At 45.3% G+C, this 20,585-nt stretch overlaps 1 protein-coding gene across 2 annotated transcripts in view; it reads left to right on the top strand.

The window, feature by feature from the left end:
* The window catches only part of TSHZ2 (teashirt zinc finger homeobox 2), a 489,244-nt gene extending 470,517 nt beyond the window's left edge, over nucleotides 1-18,727 (top strand). For both annotated transcript variants that reach the window (XM_070381016.1, XM_070381014.1), the window contains exon 3: nucleotides 18,611-18,727. In XM_070381016.1, coding sequence (XP_070237117.1) covers nucleotides 18,611-18,612 — 2 coding nt within the window. In that variant the 3' untranslated portion in view covers nucleotides 18,613-18,727. The remainder of the gene's footprint in view (nucleotides 1-18,610) is intronic.
* The last annotated feature ends 1,858 nt before the right edge of the window (nucleotides 18,728-20,585 follow it).

Genomic DNA, 20,585 nt, shown 5'->3' with positions numbered 1-20,585 from the left:
GGTTACATGGTCTACCATCGTCACTAGATTATACACATGTTCCCTGTAAGCCGAAGCCAATCTGCCTCACACGCTTGCTGAGACCCTCTTCTCGAGTCAGGGCCTGACATGAGTAGATATGCAGATGTTCATTGAACAAATACGTCGATAAACAGCCACGTCTCTCTTGCCGAATCGTGATTCTTAGAAGGTGGTGACTATGTCTCACCCCTTTGATATCGGTCTCCATGAACCGAGACTTAACAACACTGGATGTATTTGCTCAACCAATGGTTCTGCTTGAGCTTCTGACCTGGTCTCTCCTTCCGTGCTTCCATCTCACCCTCTTTAAGATACATTCCTCTATCCTTGGAGACCTTCTCACTATATTGCAAGAGTCACGTGAAGATAAAAAGAAAGAACAAGAACACACATAAAGCATTTTGGTTGCCTTGACAATGAAGTGCTTCAAACATCACAGAGATTGCTTCTTGTTGCCAGCAGCTACTCCCTGACTTTTCTTGAACTTACGCAAAACCCATCTGCCCTTTTCCTTTTATTGTTGATGACTTAGTAAGAAATTATTACTAATTTTACTGGAAAGGAGACTCTGAAGACCACATTTTTCTCTCTAGTACTCATGTGGGCTGCCGGGAAAAGAAAGCAAAAAGTGTCAAGTTGTGGCTTCAAGTATTTATCCCTTCCCTACGATGTTCTTCTTTTCTTTCCCCTTTAACATTATTTCCAGTCTCAGAAGCAAAAAAAAAGAAGAAGAAAACAATGGATCTTTCTCTACCAACCTTAAGTACACATCTTGGGAAACAGATTGGAAAATCTTTCTAGAAAAAATTGACCGAAATTCCAAACCAATACACTGTATAGCTTATGTCACTCATGAAAAATTTTATGACGCTGGTCTAGATAAAGAACAGTCTCAGAATTTTACATAGCTTTCTCAGAGAATGCAAGTTCGCCAGGAATGGTTCTTCTTCGAGATGGAATGTAATTTTCTCAATTTCTGGAGCATAACCGTCTAGATCTAAAAGTTGACCAATTAAAACACCCAAATGTGCAACAGGGAAGTAAGCATTCATGTTTTTATAAGCCATACGTTCCAAACGTGTTTTGGAAATTGTATCTATTGCGTGCCCCATATACCAGATCGAAGTAAGAATTATTTTAATGAAAATGTCTGTAATAACCTCAGGGAGTTGGTATATCTTAGCTCTGTGCCCCGACCACAGTAGCTTTCTTTTAGTTCCCTGAACAAGTCAAACTCCTTTCTGCCTGAAGGCCAAATATCTGGGGATTTCTCTAAGAATTCTCTTTTCTCAATTCTTTGGCTGGCTTAGTTTTAACCAATTCTTCAGGTCCTGGCATTGAAGACCCTCCTTATAGAAGTCTGTTGTAGGGCTTCAGTGGTGGCTCAGTGGTAAAGAATCCTCCTGCCAATCACGGGTTCCATCCCTGATCCGGGAAGATCCCACATGCCTCGGGGCACCTAAGCCCGCGGGCCACAACCACTGAGCCTGCGCTCTGGAGCCCAAGCTCCGCAACACGGGAAGCGGCTGCAATGAGAAACCCAAGCAGCACAGTGACGCGTAGGCCCGCCCGCCACTAGAGGGCAGCCCCACGGCGGCGCAGACCCAGCACGGCCAGTATATACATCCGTCACCTTTTTTAAAAATAGAAAAGAAGCTCTCTTGTAGCATCCTCCCTCTTCTCCAGGATATGCTACACGCACACTAAATTATAAATCCACGCACTTTCCCCTGCAATGTTCGCCTCCACTGCAGTGCTTTCATTGCTTGTATGAGAGCATTGCCCAGGCGTTTTCTTTCCGGGACCATAGCGGTGGGGATCCTTCTGGTCTTGATCGCCACGTAGGACCCTGAGCGCACAGCAGAGACCCCGTAATTAACTGAGTAGGTTCATGACAGGATTGAATGAATGACTAAATGATTGGGCTTGCTGGTAGAGTCTGGGAAAACCGAGATGAGGAAAGCTTAGGAAGCAGGTCAGGCCTGATGATGGATAGACTTAGGTTTGCTCGAGGGAGTGTACTCTGAAAAGTAAAGATCCAAATTATAGTCCAGAAGAACAGCCAGGGTCATGACCAAAACAAGCGTGCTTCCTCAAGTGTGAAGGACAAAGGGAAGTTAATAGCCCCAGAGGAGTCATGAAGCGGGAGGAGCGGCTTCAGATGCACCTTGCACGGTGGGTCAAGGGAAGTGGTTTAGGGCTCAAACTGTGCGACGTCTGAGGGACTCGAGTCCCTGCTTTATGTGACTCAGGGGCCAGACTTACACCCCAATGGACAGTCTGAGCTCTCACGTCAAACTTGACTAGTTTTGTGACCTTGAGCCAGTTACTTCATCTTCTCTGAGCCTCAATAGCTTCACCTGCAAAATGGGGACGTTAATCCCTGCTTCTTCAACAGTACCCCGTCTGTATAAAAGAATGGTGTGTATGTGAAGGTTCCTGCCACAGTTCTTGAAAGTCCTTCTACTCAGGTCTTCCAAGAAGCTTCGACTCAGCCACGAGGCCTGTTTTTCCTGTGTTTTGCTCAAGGCATGGGTTGCGTTAGCATGTGGCTCATCCACGCTGTACAGACTAGAAGCTTCTTGGAGGAGGAAACTTGTGTTACTCACATAATTCTGTTAGACTCCTGGTGGCATACAGGCAGAATGGGGGACAGAAAGCTAGCTCTTTAGAGGTCCCAGGCAAGAATGAAGACCGTGGAATTATCACTCCGTTCTAGGGCCACATATGATCTTTCCCAGGAGATCCACGGTTTGGAAGTTAGCTGACGTCTCAAAAGAAACACTTGCTGTGTGTTGAATGAGTAGACGAATGAGTGAGTGAATGAATTTGCCATTCGTTATGCGTGGCAATAAAGAAAAAGAAATTTAACTTTGTCTTCGAGATTTCTGAATGCCTCTGCCAACAGCTAAATCTCTTCCAGGGAGGGCAGATGGCGGCCTGTACAATGAACAATTTAATCTTTAGAAAATGGAACAACTTTGCCAGCAAACTCCATTTTTCTCCACGAACACATTGTCAATAACATGTGCTCCCAAATATGTGGGGAAATTGATGACTGGGCCCTGATTTATGGAAACAACAGCAAATTAAATGATTTCTTAGCTTGGGGTCCTCTGGCCCGTCCATGAGTATTTTTCCCTGCACTCTAATAATAGGAGAGGGCTAATTAAAATGCCTTGCTGCCTGATTGTGTGTGTGAAGTGAAGAAAGAAGACCGTCCAGTGCATCTTAATTTAAAACCAGGAGGGGAGAAGCCACTTATGTGATAATGAAGATTAACTTAGGCTGGCACTGGGGCTCCCTCCTCACATAAAGGCAGATATTGAGGGAATCCTTCATACAAACACTTTGGGGACCACTTATTTAGTGCCTTGTAAGAAATTTTCTTGGCCTCAAGTCTTTGAGGCTTTGGACGTGGATGAGAATAGACCAGGGTTGGAGGAGGGAAGCTCAGAGAAATGGAACTCTCTAGACAGCACGTTGGCTGTCCCAGACTATTTCTGAATCACAGCCTGGTTCAGAAGGAATCCCTGTCCTAAAGCTCCTCCTTCTCGAAGGATGATTCTAAACTCATATTTGGATCAAGAAGTTATTTGAGAATCTGATGAGAGCTACAGATCCTCTCTCCAGAAAAAATAAACAAGTGTGTGTTTACAAATGCATACACACACACACAGAAATTCAGAATTTGCTTATGGTATCATGTCTTTTCTTTGCCATAAACTTGAACAACTTCAGCAACAATTTCTAAGCAAAATTCCAGGCATCTCCAACCTTCCTGCAATGCTCATCCCAGGTTAAGAATCTCTTGATTTAAAAGCCTTTGGTTTGTTGGTTGTTGTTCAGTGGCTAAGTCGTGCGTGGCTCTTTTGTAACCGCATAGACGGTAGCCCAGCAGGCTCCTCTGTATGTGGAATTCTCCAGGCAGGAGTACTGGAGTGGATTGCTATTCCCTTCTCCAGGGGGTCTTCCCGACCCAGGCAGATTCCTTACCACCGAGCCACCAGGGAAGCCTAACTTTGGCTTTTGCCCGTCTGGGCTGCCTTTGTTCTGTCCCCATCAGTGGCCCAAGCCCCTTCCCGCACTTGGGGGTTTTTACCTGCGGATGCTCCACGGGACGTGTCAGCCTCCGGGTCCCCGTGGCTCACCCTTTCTCATCTCTCAGGTCTTAAGTCAAACGTCAGCTCTCAAGAGACCTCCCGGGCCCTTCGTAACGACAGTCACACCTACACCACTCACTCTTCCGTCACCTGCTTAGCTTCTCCGCAGCACCCACCTGCTGAGGCCTCCCGCCTGCTGCCACAAAACGCCGCAGACCGGCCGAGGCAGCAGAAATGCACCTCCTCACCGTTCCGAGACCAGATGTCCAAACCCAGGTGCCGCAGGCGGCTCTCCCCGAGGCGTCCCTCCTTGGCTTGCAGACGACCGCCCCTCCTGCCTCCTCACTCGATCTTACCTCCGCGCGCACACCCAGGGCCTCGTTATTCCCTAAGAACACTGTCAGCTTACATAGGACCCACCCTGATGGACTCAGTTCACCTGAACACCCGCTTTCCAGACCCCAGCTGCGAAGCTAGCCACATCCTGCCTACCAGGGTTTGGTCATCAACATGAATTTTGAGGGCACACGGTACCATCCGTCAGGCTGGCTTCCAAGCTGCTTGTCAATAAAGCTTTTGTCGTGATTCCTGTAACACCAGCGTCATTAGCTGACCACTGCCCTGCCCCTGGCTCAGAGGGAGCAGCTGGTCGCTATGGAAACGCTCCACACGAGCTTCTCATCAATGTCCCTTCCACAGAAGAGGAGAAGTCCACCCCACGCTTCCTTTATAGCTCTGCTTGGAAGGAGTGAACGTTTTCTAGTAACTTTTGTAAGGGAGACATTTAAAATACATAGCATTGCTCCTCAACAGCTGATCCGGGGGCGGAGGAAAGCCTTGAATTCCTCTGAGAAAGAAAGCCTGGTTCGGTGTGCTCTCAGAGCACCAACTGGATCCAAGACGGAAGGGTCCCCTGGCAGGGCTGACAAGGCTGGGGCAGGGGCACAGAGGCTGTCGCCTCTTACACAGTGTGACCAGTCGCTGCATGTTCCTCCGGGTCCGCTGACCCTTTGTCAGAGGTACCATTCATCATACGGCTTCGTTTTGCTGTCAGGGCAGTGGGGGGCTCTCTGAACCCCCCAGCCTCAGAGCACCTGGCCAAAGGTGAATTCTCATTACCCGATGATAGCGATTGTTGGGAATACTGAGGAGCAAAGTAATGAACAAACCCCAGGAAACTGACAGTCTCGTGAGTTCTTCCTTCCTAAGGAAACTTGGTCGCTCAGTCTTGTAACTGGAGAAGGCAATGGCACCCCACTCCAGTACTCTTGCCTGGAAAATCCCATGGACAGAGAAGCCTGGTAGGCTGTAGTCCTGGGGTCCCTAGGAGTTGGACACGACTGAGCAACCTCACTTTCACTTTTCACTTTCATGCCTTGGAGAAGGCAATGGCGACCCACTCCAGTGTTCTCGCCTGGAGAATCCCAGGGACGGGGGAGCCTGGTGGGCTGCCGTCCGTGGGGTCGCACAGAGTCGGACACGACTGAGCGACTTAGCAGCAGCAGCAGCAACCTTGTAACTGGACCGTTTGAGTGGGGACTGGCCGATAAGTCTCGTAGACTTTATAAACACTGGTGCTTCCCGTTGTTTGGGGTTTGCTTTGTTTCACATTTGTGTGTGTTGTGAGGGGATTTAATCTAAATAGAAATGCAGGTTCTGGAGAGAGGAGAGAGGGGGAGGAGGGAGAGAGAAGGGAGTGCGGAGGTTGTAATAGAATTCTACATCAGGTGTTGTATCCCGCCCCTGCAGGAATGGTTAATTGATTAAATGGCAGTAATCGACTGATCAATCAGTCATACATTAGAGCAGAAGTTCTCAGCCCCAGCGGCATGTTAGAATCCCCTGGGGAACTTTTAAAAGCCCCAGCTCCCAGCCCATACCCCAGGCCAGCAGAGGCAGAATGTGGTAGATTCTGGGGATCCATGGGGCCCCGGCACTGGTGTTGAAAGACTCCCAGGAAGCCCCGCCATGGCTCGGGGCCAGCACGGAGAACTCACTCAGGCCTGGGTGCAGCCAGGTAACTCGAGGGGGCGCTTACTGGTTGTGAAGTTGGATGGCCTGCTGAGCAGCTCTGAGCCTCGACCTCCTGTCTTGAGGATTGAAGTGGAACAGGTGTCGCTGGTTAAACACTTGGGTTCCAGATCAGGAACATATGGAGGTGGGACTCCCCTGGTGCTCCAGGGGCTAAGCCTCCATGCTCCCAACGCAAGGGTCCCGGGTTCAATCCCTGGTCGGGGAACTAGATCGCATGTGCCGCAACTGAGCGTTCCCATGCTGCAACTAAGACCAAATAAAGAAATATGAATTTAAAAAGAAAGAACTGCCGGGTTGATAAATACCAGGTGTTTCTCAGCATCACCATGAAAGCGGGGGCTCCGTGTCGCCGTCTGGCGGAGGCAGGGAGGCTCCCTGGGGTCATGCAGCCTCACGCCTGTGACTCCACAGAGGCTGGAGCAGTGGACAAGGCATGAGGCGGAGCTCCCGTTCCCTCATGGAGGGAAACCCCAGGGGCCGGAACTGGAGCTCCCGTTTCCTCGTGGAGGGAAACCCCAGGGGCCGGAACTGGAGCTCCCGTTCCCTCGTGGAGGGAAACCCCAGGGGCCGGAACTGGGCTGGCCCTCCGGAGTCCCGTGAACAAGGCATCCTACCCTTGCCCTCATAGACCCTGAAGGCTGGCGGGCGAGGCCAGCGTGACACCGCATTCACACAAACCAACGTGTTATTCACGACAAGTAAGAGAGAGGAAGTCTGGGGACCTAGTCTAGCTTCTGGGAGAAGGAAAGATCCTTCTAAGGGCGTGATATTTAAGAAGTGGGTGAGGGTGCCACAGGAATTACCCAGGCAGAGGCATAAGAGGACGCCTCCAGCCCAGGGGACTACGGGGGTGTGTGGGGGGCCAAGCCTGTGAGGAGGGATGGAGCCTGACATTACTGAGCAGACTCCATTTAAACCGTAAATAATTGAATAAAAGAGCATGTTTTTGCTGCTGTTCTTAGAGCATCTCCAGGCACTCAGATGTACTTTGCCGGAGACGGGTGGAGTCAGATGAGAGACTAGGTTTGAAGTCCAGACAAATCTTAATTTTGCTCCAGATTCACTAGAAAATATTTGCGTGGGCAGGGTTGGTTGGGGGGTGGGGGTGGTCAATTTAACCTCCTGAAGCTCTGCTTCTTCATTTGTAAACAGGAAATAATCACTCCTATCTTCCCAATCTGTTGTGAGGATTGGTAGCTACTGGTTGCAGTCAAATCAGTAAAGGGTAACAGGTTATCATTATGAAACACTGCAGCCTCTTGGTGACAGAAAAACCTGGTTCAAATCCCAGGTCTGACATTTCCCAGTCCTGTGGTCTTGATCCCATTACTTCAATCTCTGTCCCTCAGTTTTCTGACCTCTGAAAAGGAGGTTCATAAGAGCTACCTTTGGAGATTATTTTAAGAATTAAAGAAAACAATTGAAGTCAAGCTTCATACGAAGGGCTTCCCAGGTGGCACAGCGGTAAAGAACCCGCCTATCAGTGCAGGAGAAGCAGGAGACTCGGGTTCCACCCCTGTTTCGGGAGGATCCCCTGGATGGGAAATGGCCACCCCCTCCAGTATCTTGCCTGGAGAATCCCACGAACAGAGGAGCCTGGCGGGCTACGTGCACAGGGTCACAGGGAGTCAGACACGGCAGAGCGCACAAGGAGCAGACAAAGAGCAGCATGAAGGAGAGGATCGCTCCAGGCAGAGAGGCCTCTCCAACAATGGGAGGGCGGGCCTGTTTTATCTACAGACCGTGTCCAATCCACGCGCCTCCGTGCCCACTGTAGACACATCGCGAACAGTGCTGCCCTGGGCGTAGACGCTAACCACTGCGGTAAAAAGCTCCAACGTTCATTTTCCGTACCTGGCGGGCAAGCTGGTCTTCCTAAAATGCGGACAGCTCGCATTTAGGCAGCAGTGGAGTCCCCTAGCTGTGTCCACACAGTGACTCGCATCTGGTTCTGAGTTAGTTGTAATGGATAATGCTTGGCTCTGCGCTCCCACCTAGAGAAGCTGGGCTCCACTGTGCATCGTGTCTCTGGCGGTGTGGACTTTAAGCTGTCCAGGTTGCTTATGGCGGTGTTTGCCAGCATCTAGACCTCTTTCAAACAATTTAAGTGCCCTTTTGGAGTATATGAATGTGGCTCAATAAAAATGGGTACAGAAAAATTGCTTCCTTTCTCTCCTGTATGACCGTGCACCAAAAGCAGCCATACATGAGAATTACCAAATGTTAAATACGTAATAATTGCCAAACACGAAATTATAATTAACACTGAAACCAGCAGGGGTATCTTCCCTTTCCATTGTCAGGATTTTTCTCCTGATCTTTGCCACCCTTCTAATTTATCTCTTGAAAGGGTGATAACAGTTGGATGGTTTTTCAGTCCTTATCATTTTTCAGGATATAGCTTTACTGAGCAATGTGTCTTTAGAAGAGTCTAGTTAGTTCCACTGACAACAATAAATACTGGCTGGAAAACAGGCTTTGAAATCATACAGACCTAAGTCCAAATGCTGCTCTGCTACTTACTAACTGACCTTGATGTTCTTAACCAGGCCAAGCCTCTGTTTTCTCATTAATAAACAGGGACAATGAGATCCAGAGTCAGGGATTAATGTAAAAGGCCGTCCCTGCTGCTCAGTGGTAAAGAATCCACCTACCAATGCGGGAGACGCAGGTTCAATCCCTGGGTCAGGAAGACACCCTGGAGAAGGAAATGGCAACCCACTCCAGTGTTCTTGCCTGGGAAATCCCATGGACAGAGGAGCCTGGTGGGCTACAGTCCATGGGGCTGCAAAAGAGTCAAACACGACTGAGCGACTGAACACAACACCATTGTTAAGTGCAGAGCTTATAATGAGCACTGAATAAAATGGTCGGTGTTCTGGCTGCTTTCTACTCTCATCTTCTTAATATCCACATCAAATGTTTTGAAACGCTATTTTATCCTTTTTTTTATAAAAGGGGAAAACTTTTCTTAGCTTCACACCTGAATTGACAACTGATTTCTTTTCAACATGTTTAATGCCTGAACTAAAGAGCCTCTTTCTACTTAGTTTTTGAAGTTTCCAGTAGAAAGGAATAATCCATTTTCCAGGATCCAATAATTACTTACTTTCAACACATAAGCAGAATTTTATGCATGTATTTTTTTATTTATTCTACACATTATTCAATAGCACTTTAAAGATACCATATTGTATGCAATGCAATAAAATCATAAAAGAAAATAATTTTTTTAAGTCTACACTTTACTGAGCACTTATGGTAAGCCAGGAACCATTTGTGAAAGATACTCTTTTCATCCTGATTTTGCAGATATGGAAACTTAAGTAGAAAAAGGGTAAGTCATTTCCCCTAATGTCACCCAACTAATAAATGGAAATGTCAAACAATTAACAAAAATGGCAAAGGAAAAAGGAGAGACATTATGAAGAGAAGTTGATGGATACAGACTGTTCCCTTCAGAGGTTGTCCAGACGGTCTGTTGGCCACAAAACTGACTCTGAGCTCCCCAGCAGTGAAAGCAAAAATGGCAGCTTGGTACACTCTGAGACTGGCCTTTTCCATAAAGAAAATCTATACCAGGATTTAAGAATAAGCCACACCTTTCCTGATACCTACTGTCTAGAAGAACTTCCTTACATGATTTTCTGATAGAGTGCAAAAAAGATCATAGGAGGTTCCCATAATTTTGTTGCTGTTGTTCAGTTGCTAAGTTGTGTCTGACTTTTTGCTACCCCATGGACTGAAGCACACCAGGCTTCCCCGTCCTTCACTATCTTTCAGAGTTTGCTTAGACTCCTGTCCATTCAGTTGGTGATGCCATCCAATCATCTCGTAATGAACCAAATATTAAAAACTGAAACCATTTCTTTCTGTTAAAAAAAAAATTCAACCATTCCTTTCTGCAAAAAAATGTGTTTTGCTTAACACTGGGCTCCATCACTTTTTAATAATTATTCAATCCAAGCTTTGTCAAAGCATCATTCTGTGAAGAGATTCGTGTTAAAAAGCATGTTGGGGGGAGGGAGAGGAGCCGGCCTCGCTCTGCCTTATCATTTTTATTTAGACTGACGTACCTTTGGTTATAATTTTAGGGATAACTGTATGGCAGTTAAGACTTCATAATCCCATCATTAGTTGGCAGGAGACTTTCAGAGGGCAAACCCTCATGCCACTCCTTTCATTTCCGCTTCTTAACTACTTGGGTAGCCTGAAGTTGAGGCGTGTGCTTTAAGGAAAAGCTTTTCTGCTGCCATGGAAATCTTCCAAGCTGCCACACAACCCAGGGCCAGATGACACCCAGTGACAGGGCCCCCGCCCCCCCCGGAGGGCCCCGAGTCCCCCGCCTGATGCCTCTGCTGCTGGTGGTCTCCTCGATGTCCCCTTGTATCTGCCAGTTTCCATAACAGCCGTCTTGCACACCATGGTTAAGATATTTCAAACCATTCCAAGGGCCACCCATTAAGTAGACCAAAAGGGAACTTATTTTTTTTTAATTATTTCTAATTTTCCCATTCCATCAGACACTGGAAGTTGGTGATGTAGGACAGAGGTCAACTTAGATGTTTGCCCTGACACTGATTTAAAACACAAAACATGGAAAAGTCTCCTCCAGCGTTAAGGCTATGGACAGTTGACAGCCTGGTTTGTGTCATGAAGCATACATCACGCATTCTAGACACATGGTTGATTTATCACAAGTTGTGCTTTAAAAGAGGAAGTTCAAAAGTTGAGATTTTCCAGTGTGTCGATTATGACCTGCATGTTGTCTGCATTTAGATGTCCCAAGGAGGAGACTATCATGATCAATAATAGTATCATGATCAATAATAGTATTGTCTCCTCTTCTTCAAGGGTCTAATCAAGCCCCTTCAACAAACCAATTTTTTCAAAAAGTGTTGTCTCATGGGCACAGATTCAACATTGGGAATGGTTAGTTTCTTGGTTAAAGATACAGGTTCTGAGATACCAAACATACACATTTCTATTGAATATTGGAATATCCAATTCCACTTACTACCATGTCACCTTGCATAAGTGATGTCAATTATTTAAACCAGTTTTTCCCTCTGTAATACTGGATACCCCACTGGGTAATTAAAATAGTTAATGAAAATAATACATAAGTGGTGGGCCCAAAATTAACAGTCACAACCGACTCAGCAGTAAAAAATCTGCCTGCCAATGAGAAAGATGGGGAAGAACGTGGGTTCAACCCCTGGGTCGGGAAGATCCCTGGAGAAGGAAATGGCAGCCTCTCCAGATTTCCCTGGCCTGGGAAATGCCATGGGCCACGGAGCCTGGCAAGGTACAGTACATGGAGTCACGAAAGGGTCAGACACGACTGAGTGACCAAACAACACGAAAAGTCATTCTCGCCATGCAGAAACTCAGACACTTCCTCGCATCTCTGGTTTCTTTTGTGACCTCTCTTTCCCAGCAACCACTCTGGGTCTCTGTTTTCCACAGCTGGAAAACTGCATGGAAGAAAGAAATCAATAAAAGGCAAGACTACATCAGATGGTATTTTTAAAACATCACCCACCTACTCACATGAAGCTGTGTCTGGCGTATAAAATGTGGTCAATATATTTGAGCAATTATTTTATATTTGAGCAATTATATTTATATTATAATAAATATAATTATTTATATTATTTTATGCTCAAATAGTTTACTCAAAGACTTGAAATCGGCCCATCAAAGTTTAAGGGTTTCTGCACACAGTCTTCTCTTAGGAAAAATTAGATGAAGCACTAACGATGAAAGTCATCAATGCAGGTAAGCCAATGTGGATTTTCAAATTGTAAAATCCATCTGAAAAAAAAATAGTAACTGCTATTACTATAAAAAAGTAGTAACTGATCCCTGGATTACACAGTTAAAATCACTTGTCTCCATTTCTACCTGGCCTCCTTGTCAGTCTTTTTTAATAAAACATTTCACGTATCTTTAGCATTTATATCTCAGTCTTTTTTTTTTTCCTTTTCAATCAAATAGTTTCAAGAAGCCCTGGGTTAGGAGTCAGGTGTCCTAACCCCATCATTTAATCCCCATGGGAGCAAATTATTTAAACTCTTTATCTTTGTGGCTACTAATATCTAGCCTATATATCTCAGCGGAGAATATACTTACGCCCGTGCTTTGAAAAATGTAAATTGCTTCAAAATTGGGCTTCCCAGGTGGTGCAGTGGTGAAAGAATCCGCCTGCGGTGCAGGAGACCCAAGGGACCCCGGGTCGGGAAGATGCCCTGGAGAGGGAAATGGCAACCCACTCCAGTATTCTTGCCTGGAACATCCCACGGACAGAGGAGCCTGGCGGGCTACAGTCCACGGGGTCCCAAAGAGTCAGACACAACTAAGCAAATAAGCACACACAGATTGCTTAAAAATAGCAGATTAAGTTATTCTTTGAAGTTGAAAGCACCAAACAGGTGGCAAATCCTCTTGATGTCCATTTATGTGTCCTTAAACTAATTTTTTAGTCGGTCCTCTTTTTTTTCTTTACATGGTCTCTTTCATAGAATTCGAGAAGGGTTCTAGGTAAATCCATTTTTTTTTCTATCGTATTGTTTTAGTGTAAATATTTTAAATTTTCTTTTTCATGTTTGAAGAGATAGAGCAAATTATTGCCTCCCAAAATTCATTTGCTCAACAAATATTATCAAGTACTTACCATGTGCCGGACATCAGCTAACATGCTTGAGATACGGATGTATGCGATGCACACAGCCCCCACCTTCCTAAGGTTTATAAGCCAGAGTAGGAGGTGCACACATATATGTAAATATTAAAACTTACATATATGATGCTGTAGGTAATGGACATGGTCCCAGAAGGACAACACAAAAGGTACAATATTATAGCAAAGCAACCACACCAAGTTCAGCAGGTAGGAAGAAATTTCTCTGAGGAAATGACATTTAAACGAAGACTTCAAGGATGAGAAGGTGCTAGCCAAACAACGAATAAGAAGACAGCATTCTAGGCGGAGGGAAGAACATACGGAAAGACAAGGAGGTACGTTTCAGATACCGTCAGAAGGCCAGAGTTGCGGCTTCCCTGGTGACTCAGTGGTTAAAAATCCGCCTGCCAATTCAGGAGACACAGACTCCACCCCTGATCCGGGAAGATCCCACATGCCTCGGAGCACCTAGGCCCCTGCATCGTGCTGTAGAGCCCGGACACACGACAAATGAGCCCACGTCCTGCAGCCGCCGAAGCCGAGTGCCCTAGAGCCCGGGTTCCCTGCAGGAGAAGGCACTGCAGTCAGAGCCCGTGCACCGCAAGGCTGAGAGCAGAGAGCAGCCCCGCTCGCCACAGCGAGAGAAAGCCCACACAGCAACGAGGACCGGCACAGCCGAAAATAAATACATAAACAAGGAAATTACTGAAAAATGGAAGGCCAGTACTCTCGCACACATCACTAAGGCGTACAGACCCAGATGAGGCGGGAGACATGGCAAGGCAGATCAGGCCAAAGTCTTAGGAAAACATGGTTTTTTCCTAAGTGCCGCAGAGGACACTGAAGGAGTGAGCTGGGAGGAACAGGAGGGACCGCCGCAGTCTCATCTCAGTTTTCACAAGCTCACTATACATGCTCATGGGAGATGACCCACAGGACACAGAGTGGACCCGAAGCCAGTGAGAGGGGCCCCCAGTCATCAGCGAAAGGCACACAGGCTCGAATGGGACACGGGGTGAAGATGGACATCGACTTCGGCGAGGGAGGTTATGACGAGCTGTTGAGGATGACCCCACTTTCCAGCAGGAACAACTGAGCAGTGTGCGGTTCCATTTCCCATGAAGAGAGAAGTTGGAGAAGAAACAGGATCGGGGTGGGGATAAGTGACCTTTCAGGCACCTGTGAGTTACTCATGCAGAGATGTCCAGACGCCAGTCGTACAATGGGTTGAGGTTCTAAGCTCAGATGATAGAATTGTTTTCCACTAGGTCAGAGGTTCTGAATCAGTGATAATGTTGCCTCCCTCCAAAGGGACATTTGGCAAAACCTAGAGATATTTGGGGTTGTCACAGCTCGAGGGTGAGTGGGAATGCGACCGAAACCTGGTGGGTAAGACCCAGGGATGCTGCTAACAGCCCTACAATGTCCAGGACAGTCCCCCACAGGCCCCAAATGTAAACAGTGCCAAAGAGGAGCAATCCCAACCTCCAGAGTCTTCAAAAATGGTGCATGATGAAGGTCATGACTCTCTTGGGAGAATCTGTGAGATGTCTGATGTTCTTGGTCCCTAACCATGAAGCTCTCAGGGTAGCAATCCCAAAATACCCTTTTCGGACAATAATGCAGCTCTGAGAAGAACAGAGGGCTTCCCTGGTGGTTCTGATGGCAAAGAATCCACCTGCAAGGTGGGAGACCTGGGTTAAGTCCCTGGGTTGGGAAGATCCCCTGGAGGAGGGCATGGCAACCCACTCCAGCGTTCTTGTCTGGAGAATCCCCATGGACAGAGGAGCCTGGTGGGCTGCAGTTCATGGGGTCGCAAAGAGTTGGATGTGACTGATCGACTAAGCACAGCACAGAGAAGAACAGTACAGAGTAGAGAAAAAAGAAGGCAGGAGGCCCCCAGCAAGGGCACAGAGAAAAGGCAGAGCCAGCCAGAGTGACTTGCCGGGGATGCCGGATTCCTGCGTGGCCAAAGTACAGCGTATGTAATTCTACAATCTGCTGATGGCTCTGTACTAATACAAAAATAACTGCATCTTTTCGCCTGGCTCTCTCTCACAAACTCTGCTTAATGAACACTGCCAGTGACTTTTTCGATATGTAATTACAATTTTTATTTATTTATGGTTTATTTTTATAGTATTAGCTGAACATATTAAGGCAAAAAACTCATGCAGCAGCAAAACTTGGCCTCAACTACCATTTGAAACGGAGGAGGAAATGGCAGCCCACTCCAGTGTTCTTGCCCAGAGAATTCCATGGGCAGAGGAGCCTGGTGGGCTACAGTCCATGGGGTCGCAAAGAGCCAGACGCAACTGAAGCAACTTAGCACGCAGGCATCATTTGAAAGGCAACCAAGACTATTTGCTTCTTTGTTCTTCACTCATTCTACACAATTTTTTCTGAACAGCGAAAAAGGTAACAGCACACATTCTCATCCCCTTTCTCTTCGTTTTCTAGTTTTAATTTTCTGCCAGGTCTCATCTTTAGACCTAGAGGGAAAAAGAGGTTTCTCTTCTTTTAAGATAGGAAATTCTTAAAAAAAAAAAAAGAGTATCTTGTCCCAAACTGGCCCACGATTCAGGTCTCCTTTTTATCATTCTCTTATAGTATAGAAAACCAAACTTCTGAAAGAATTCTCTTCCATCATTTGTGGTGGGATATGTGATCTCTCAGAAAGAAACAGCATCATAGTCAGGTTTTAATAGAAGACATTCATATCTGGAATTTAACTGAATAACTGTACAGACACTCTTGGGGAAATGCCTGTAAATTATTAATAATGCTAGTGTTTCACATTTTAAGACATTACCAACCGATCACAGGCAAGATAAGAGGCAGGGTTTAAGAGACCAGAGAAATCTGAATCTGGATGCCCTTTCTCCTGCTACCAACCAGGTGTCTGCAGGTCAGTGGTGTCACCTCTCTAAATCCCCGTTTCCTAGGCTGGAAAGTATAGACATTAGTATCTCCCGCACTGCAGCATCATGAAGTTGACACGAGGTAAGGCATGGATCTCGGAGGGGTAGCATAGACTAGACGTGCAGAAAATGTCAAGTTATCAGGACGGCTGGATCCTTTCATGCCGAGGCCCCCAAAGTCAAGAAACCTGAGCAAAGAGTTACAGAAAGTCAATAATGAGGTCGGAACTGAGATCTTAGGAACTAAACAACTTCATTTGTTTCCACACAAGAGTCTATCATGAAAGTATTTTTCCAGAAAATGACACTCACGTACACTTGTGAGTGTTTTACAGGGAAGAGAAGGGTTATCAGACGCATGTGGGAAGGCCTAAGTTAAAGAAAGGTGTATTATGTTGGATTGGGTTGGGCTTTAATTGCAGGAATACGTTAATGTGTACTGTGAATTCCCAAAAAGGTGACTGTAGTAAAAAAAATTTTTTTTTCCTTTCTACCTGTTCCCCTTCCCAGAACAAATTTTGACCTAAGAGAAATCTAGCCAGAGAAGTTTGGGGGTTGATCAGATCTGGAGCTGGTCCAAGGAAGTGATAGACGGAATAAGGTTCTCTAAAACTGCTATCACATTAGCATCGAGGTCAGGGAGGAGAAACCAAGGACCACAGACAGACTGTGTATGAAGCCGCCCCCTCGCCGCAGACGTCCTGTCTCACGATGTAAGGCGTTCACTCTTTAGGAAAGGCAGGTTTGGCCCTCCTCTCTCCTTCCTGTCTTTTCCACTTTCTCCCCTGCCTTCTGCTTACTGTATCTGCTGTAAAGCACGTGGTGTTCCCAGTAGCTCAGTCGTGTCCGACTCTTTGAGGCCCGACGGACTGTAGCCCGCCAGGCTCCTCTGTCCATGGAATTTTCCAGGCAAGACTACTGGGGGGGCTGCCACTTCCTACTCCAAGGGATCTTCCTGACCCAGGGATCGAAGCTGCGTCTCTTGCGTCACCTGCATTGGCAGGCGGATTCTTCGCCACTAGCACCGCCTGGGAAGCCCCATGCCGTTGCAGCTTCTAGCCTCCACTTTCTTTCTCTTTGACTCATCTCTCTTCCTCCAACCATGCGACCATCCTCCTTCACGTTTCCAGACCTGCCGGGAGCAGGTGAGTCCCAGATCAAAGACTGCTGGGACCCTGCATATCTGCAATACAAACAGTGACAGAGAACGTGACTCCTTCCCCTGACAGTGGTGCCTGAGTGACAGGGGAGCTTCTGCGCGGGACTGCCTCGATTTAAAGCCACCCACTGCTTTTCATTAGTCGTGGGACTTCAGACAAGTCACTAACCTCTTTGAGACTTTTCCTCTCTCTTTTTTAAAACAAAGTTGTTTGAAGGCTTCGTGATAGTGGATGCAAAGCACCTGGGATCTGGTAGGCATATGACACTGGTCGCTAGTATTGCAGTCCTAGGCTTTCTTACCGAGGAATCTTTTATAAAGTCTATTATGATTATTTTGCACTCAATTTCTCTGCACACATCAAATGCCATTCAGTTTTCAGCTTATCTTTGTCGTTCTACTAGAAACTTGGATATTTTCCCTTTCCAAAAGACAAATTAAATATAGGTCCTCGGTGTTTTTTCCTCATTAAAATGAGCACAACCACTAAATAATGTGTAAGCAAGGAACGCCACCCAGATTGGACTGATGGAGATTATATGCATTCGTACAGCCATCCAAATAGCACATATCTGGAAAAAAAATTCAGCCCATTAAATACTTTAAAGCACTTTCCCACCACAAAAAAAAAAAAATGTTGCTATCTTTTGACTCGGAAACTTAAGTCTATTAAGGTATCTGAACATATTGAATGGTTTTAAACACAAAGATGTTCATCACAGTTAATATTATTGAATAAAACTGGAAGTGAATTAAATGTACAGCATCGCAAGAATGGTTTAGTAAAGTTTGATGGTAAAGGTGACAGAATTCATCCCACTGTTCACAATGGTGCTTCCTAGTGAAAGGACAGAGAGGGAAACCTACACAGTAGGCCCTGACAACTGTGTAAACCGGACGAAAATGTGGGAAAACCAGATACCAAGGGAGTACTGCAGGAAGTAAACGGGAGCTCTATCCTGATGTGAGGCCACAGGTTAACTTTTTAATGTTTTTAAATGCTTCACAATAGAAAAACCATACTTTTTTTTTTTTTTACTTTTAATTGTGGTTTAAAAAAAAACCACATAACATTTACCATCTTAACAACTGTTGAGTGTGAGTTTAGTGGCTTGGAGTACATTCCACTCACGTTGTTATGCGGCCATCACCGTCGTCCATCTCCAGGACTTGCCCCTCTTGCAAAGGTTGCCCCTGACAACGATTCTGCTTTATGTTTCTCTGAGTTTGACTTCTCTAGGTACCTTATACAAATGAAGTATTTTAACATTTTATGACTGATTTATTTTCACTTAGCATAATGTCTTCAAGATTCATCCATATTGGAGAATGTGCCAGAATTTCCTTCCTTTTGAAGGCTAAATAATATTCCATTGTGTGGCTGTACCATTTTGCTTATCCCTTCATCCTATGATGGACATTTGGGCTGCTTCCACCTTTTGGCTATGACAAATAATGCTGCTGCAACAGAGGTGTTCAAATATGTCTTCCATACATTATATTTTAAAGAATTTTCCCCTAAGTTAGCTCTTGCTTTCTATGTCTCATTCACTGATCATATCATACTAGACTTAACTGAGACCCTATGCAGAACATTAATATCAAAGAAAGAGGTGAGCGATTTGACTATCCAGGCTGCTCCTCAGAAAATAATGTATCTTTTCTGTTGTTCTGGTTCCCATTACAGGACAAATGCCTTAGTTCCAACTCTCCAGCCTGGATTCCCTTCACACCAGGCCTTGCCCTGCACCACCCCGCTCTCCTGACAATGATTCCTCTCGACACCCTGCTCTAAGAAGACTGCCACCAAAAAAAAAAAAAAAAAAAATCACCCCGGCCATTTCTCTTCATCCGCACTAACAATTTGGTAATGAAGTATTGATTTCCACTTCTCTGCTTATGGACAATATTAGATTTTCATTGATAAACTGCAACGGGGCTGCCTCTTCTCCACGGTCGCCTTTCCGCTGTCACAAGAAAACAAAGAGCCGCTGAAGAAGAAGAAGGACTGCGAACACTGATGTACTTATTTTGTCAGTTTGTACCACTTGACAGGAAAGGGCGGGGGAGGACGAGTCTTCAGAGTTTAATGTCCAAGTGGGCTGCCCTTAACGTAGACGCTTGGAAGCCTATTTTCCATGGTAATGTCCATTTCCTATTTATAACCCCTCTGGGAACGTTTGTCTAAAGGAAATGTTTCTGTTCAGTGCAACAATTACAGTTGCACCTGGATTGCCCAGTCCTGCCCTTGCACTTGGGAGCCATTAATCACCACAAAGTGGAAGAATTATTAAGTTAAACCAGAGTTTGAGCCAAGAAAACCTCTGAACAATGTTCATCTTCTGGGAAAGTTGTTCACATAGTCAGGCTTAACCGTGTTGCTGCCAGTGACTTTTTCCCATGCCGTAGTGGGCATCTGTATTAGCATTATCTTTATTGGTTAAAAAACATACAGTTTTGAGCATGCACCACTTTATATGAGATCTGCAGATCAGGACAATTGGGGGAATTGGGGAGATGTAGAATCAGAAAAAAATAAGATGAGATCACGGCAGGGTAGAAAGTTCAGCAGCAGCCTTTTGTGGTAATTTCTTTCTCCAGGATCTGTTGTTTATGGGCTTAGAAACACAGCTTAGCTGTAGAAGCAACAGAAAGCATGAAATAGGGTGTCCATCTTAAATGTGTTCCTGCAACTTTTTTCATTAAAACTTTGAGGGCCCAATTTTAATTTGTGGAATATTCCCGTTAATAATGAGATCTAATTAAGACATCCATTAAAAGCCCGTTAAAGTTAATTTAACGTAAAAATTCCAATAGAACTGTATTAGATTTTCTCCATTAAATTAACGTTATGGATTTTTAACGGATGTCTTAATTATACGTTATTATTAACGGGAATACTGTATTACACAGATTAAAATCAGGTCCTAAGTCAACTTGGAAAAGCTAAGAGCATGCTTTACTATTACAACCTTTGTATATCTAGTGCATTGTTTGGAAATGCAGAGATAGATCTGTTTAGCTGTGCATTTTCTATACGACTGAAAGCAACCTATAATAGATAAATCTGTTATTGCATTTAAACAATGAACTTCCTCATTCTCAAAGGACAATAAGTCTAGCTTGTGTTGTAAACTGCTGCTCAGCTACAGGTGAAATATTTAAACTATTCTAGGCACAGCACAGGAACTAGATGATTCTGAAACACACGAGTCTCTTTTGTTGTTGCTTTAATTACCAAGGAAATCTCTGTCAAATCTTTTAATACCAACAAAATGAAGCCAAATATCTCCAGATATATCCTCTGCGCCATTTCTCATGGCACCTGCCTGTTGGAATTGTTTTGGGAATTTTGACATGATCCCTAAATTCAACATTGGAATTTAAAAAAAAAAAAATTCTTATTTACCTCCTAGAGAAAGTGTTGCCCTTATGCCACATATAATAGCAAATTGCTTTTTTTATGGCATGCATAACCTAGATGGGAAAAAATATGGCGCTTCGGGGAAGGAGGGAAAAAGTAAATGAAGTTCCAGGAATGTCATTCTGAAGTAATGAGGCATGGACAGAAAATATACCCCTCACATCATCGGATTGAGATGGCAGTCGAAATAGCTTCATTGAGGTGTCAGTGCTCATCCATCAATCAATCACCCACAAGG

Source organism: Bos mutus, chromosome 13 (genome assembly GCF_027580195.1).
Source record: "Bos mutus isolate GX-2022 chromosome 13, NWIPB_WYAK_1.1, whole genome shotgun sequence".
NCBI classification, from domain to species: Eukaryota; Metazoa; Chordata; class Mammalia; order Artiodactyla; family Bovidae; genus Bos; species Bos mutus.
This window is presented reverse-complemented; position numbering and strand designations above follow the sequence as displayed.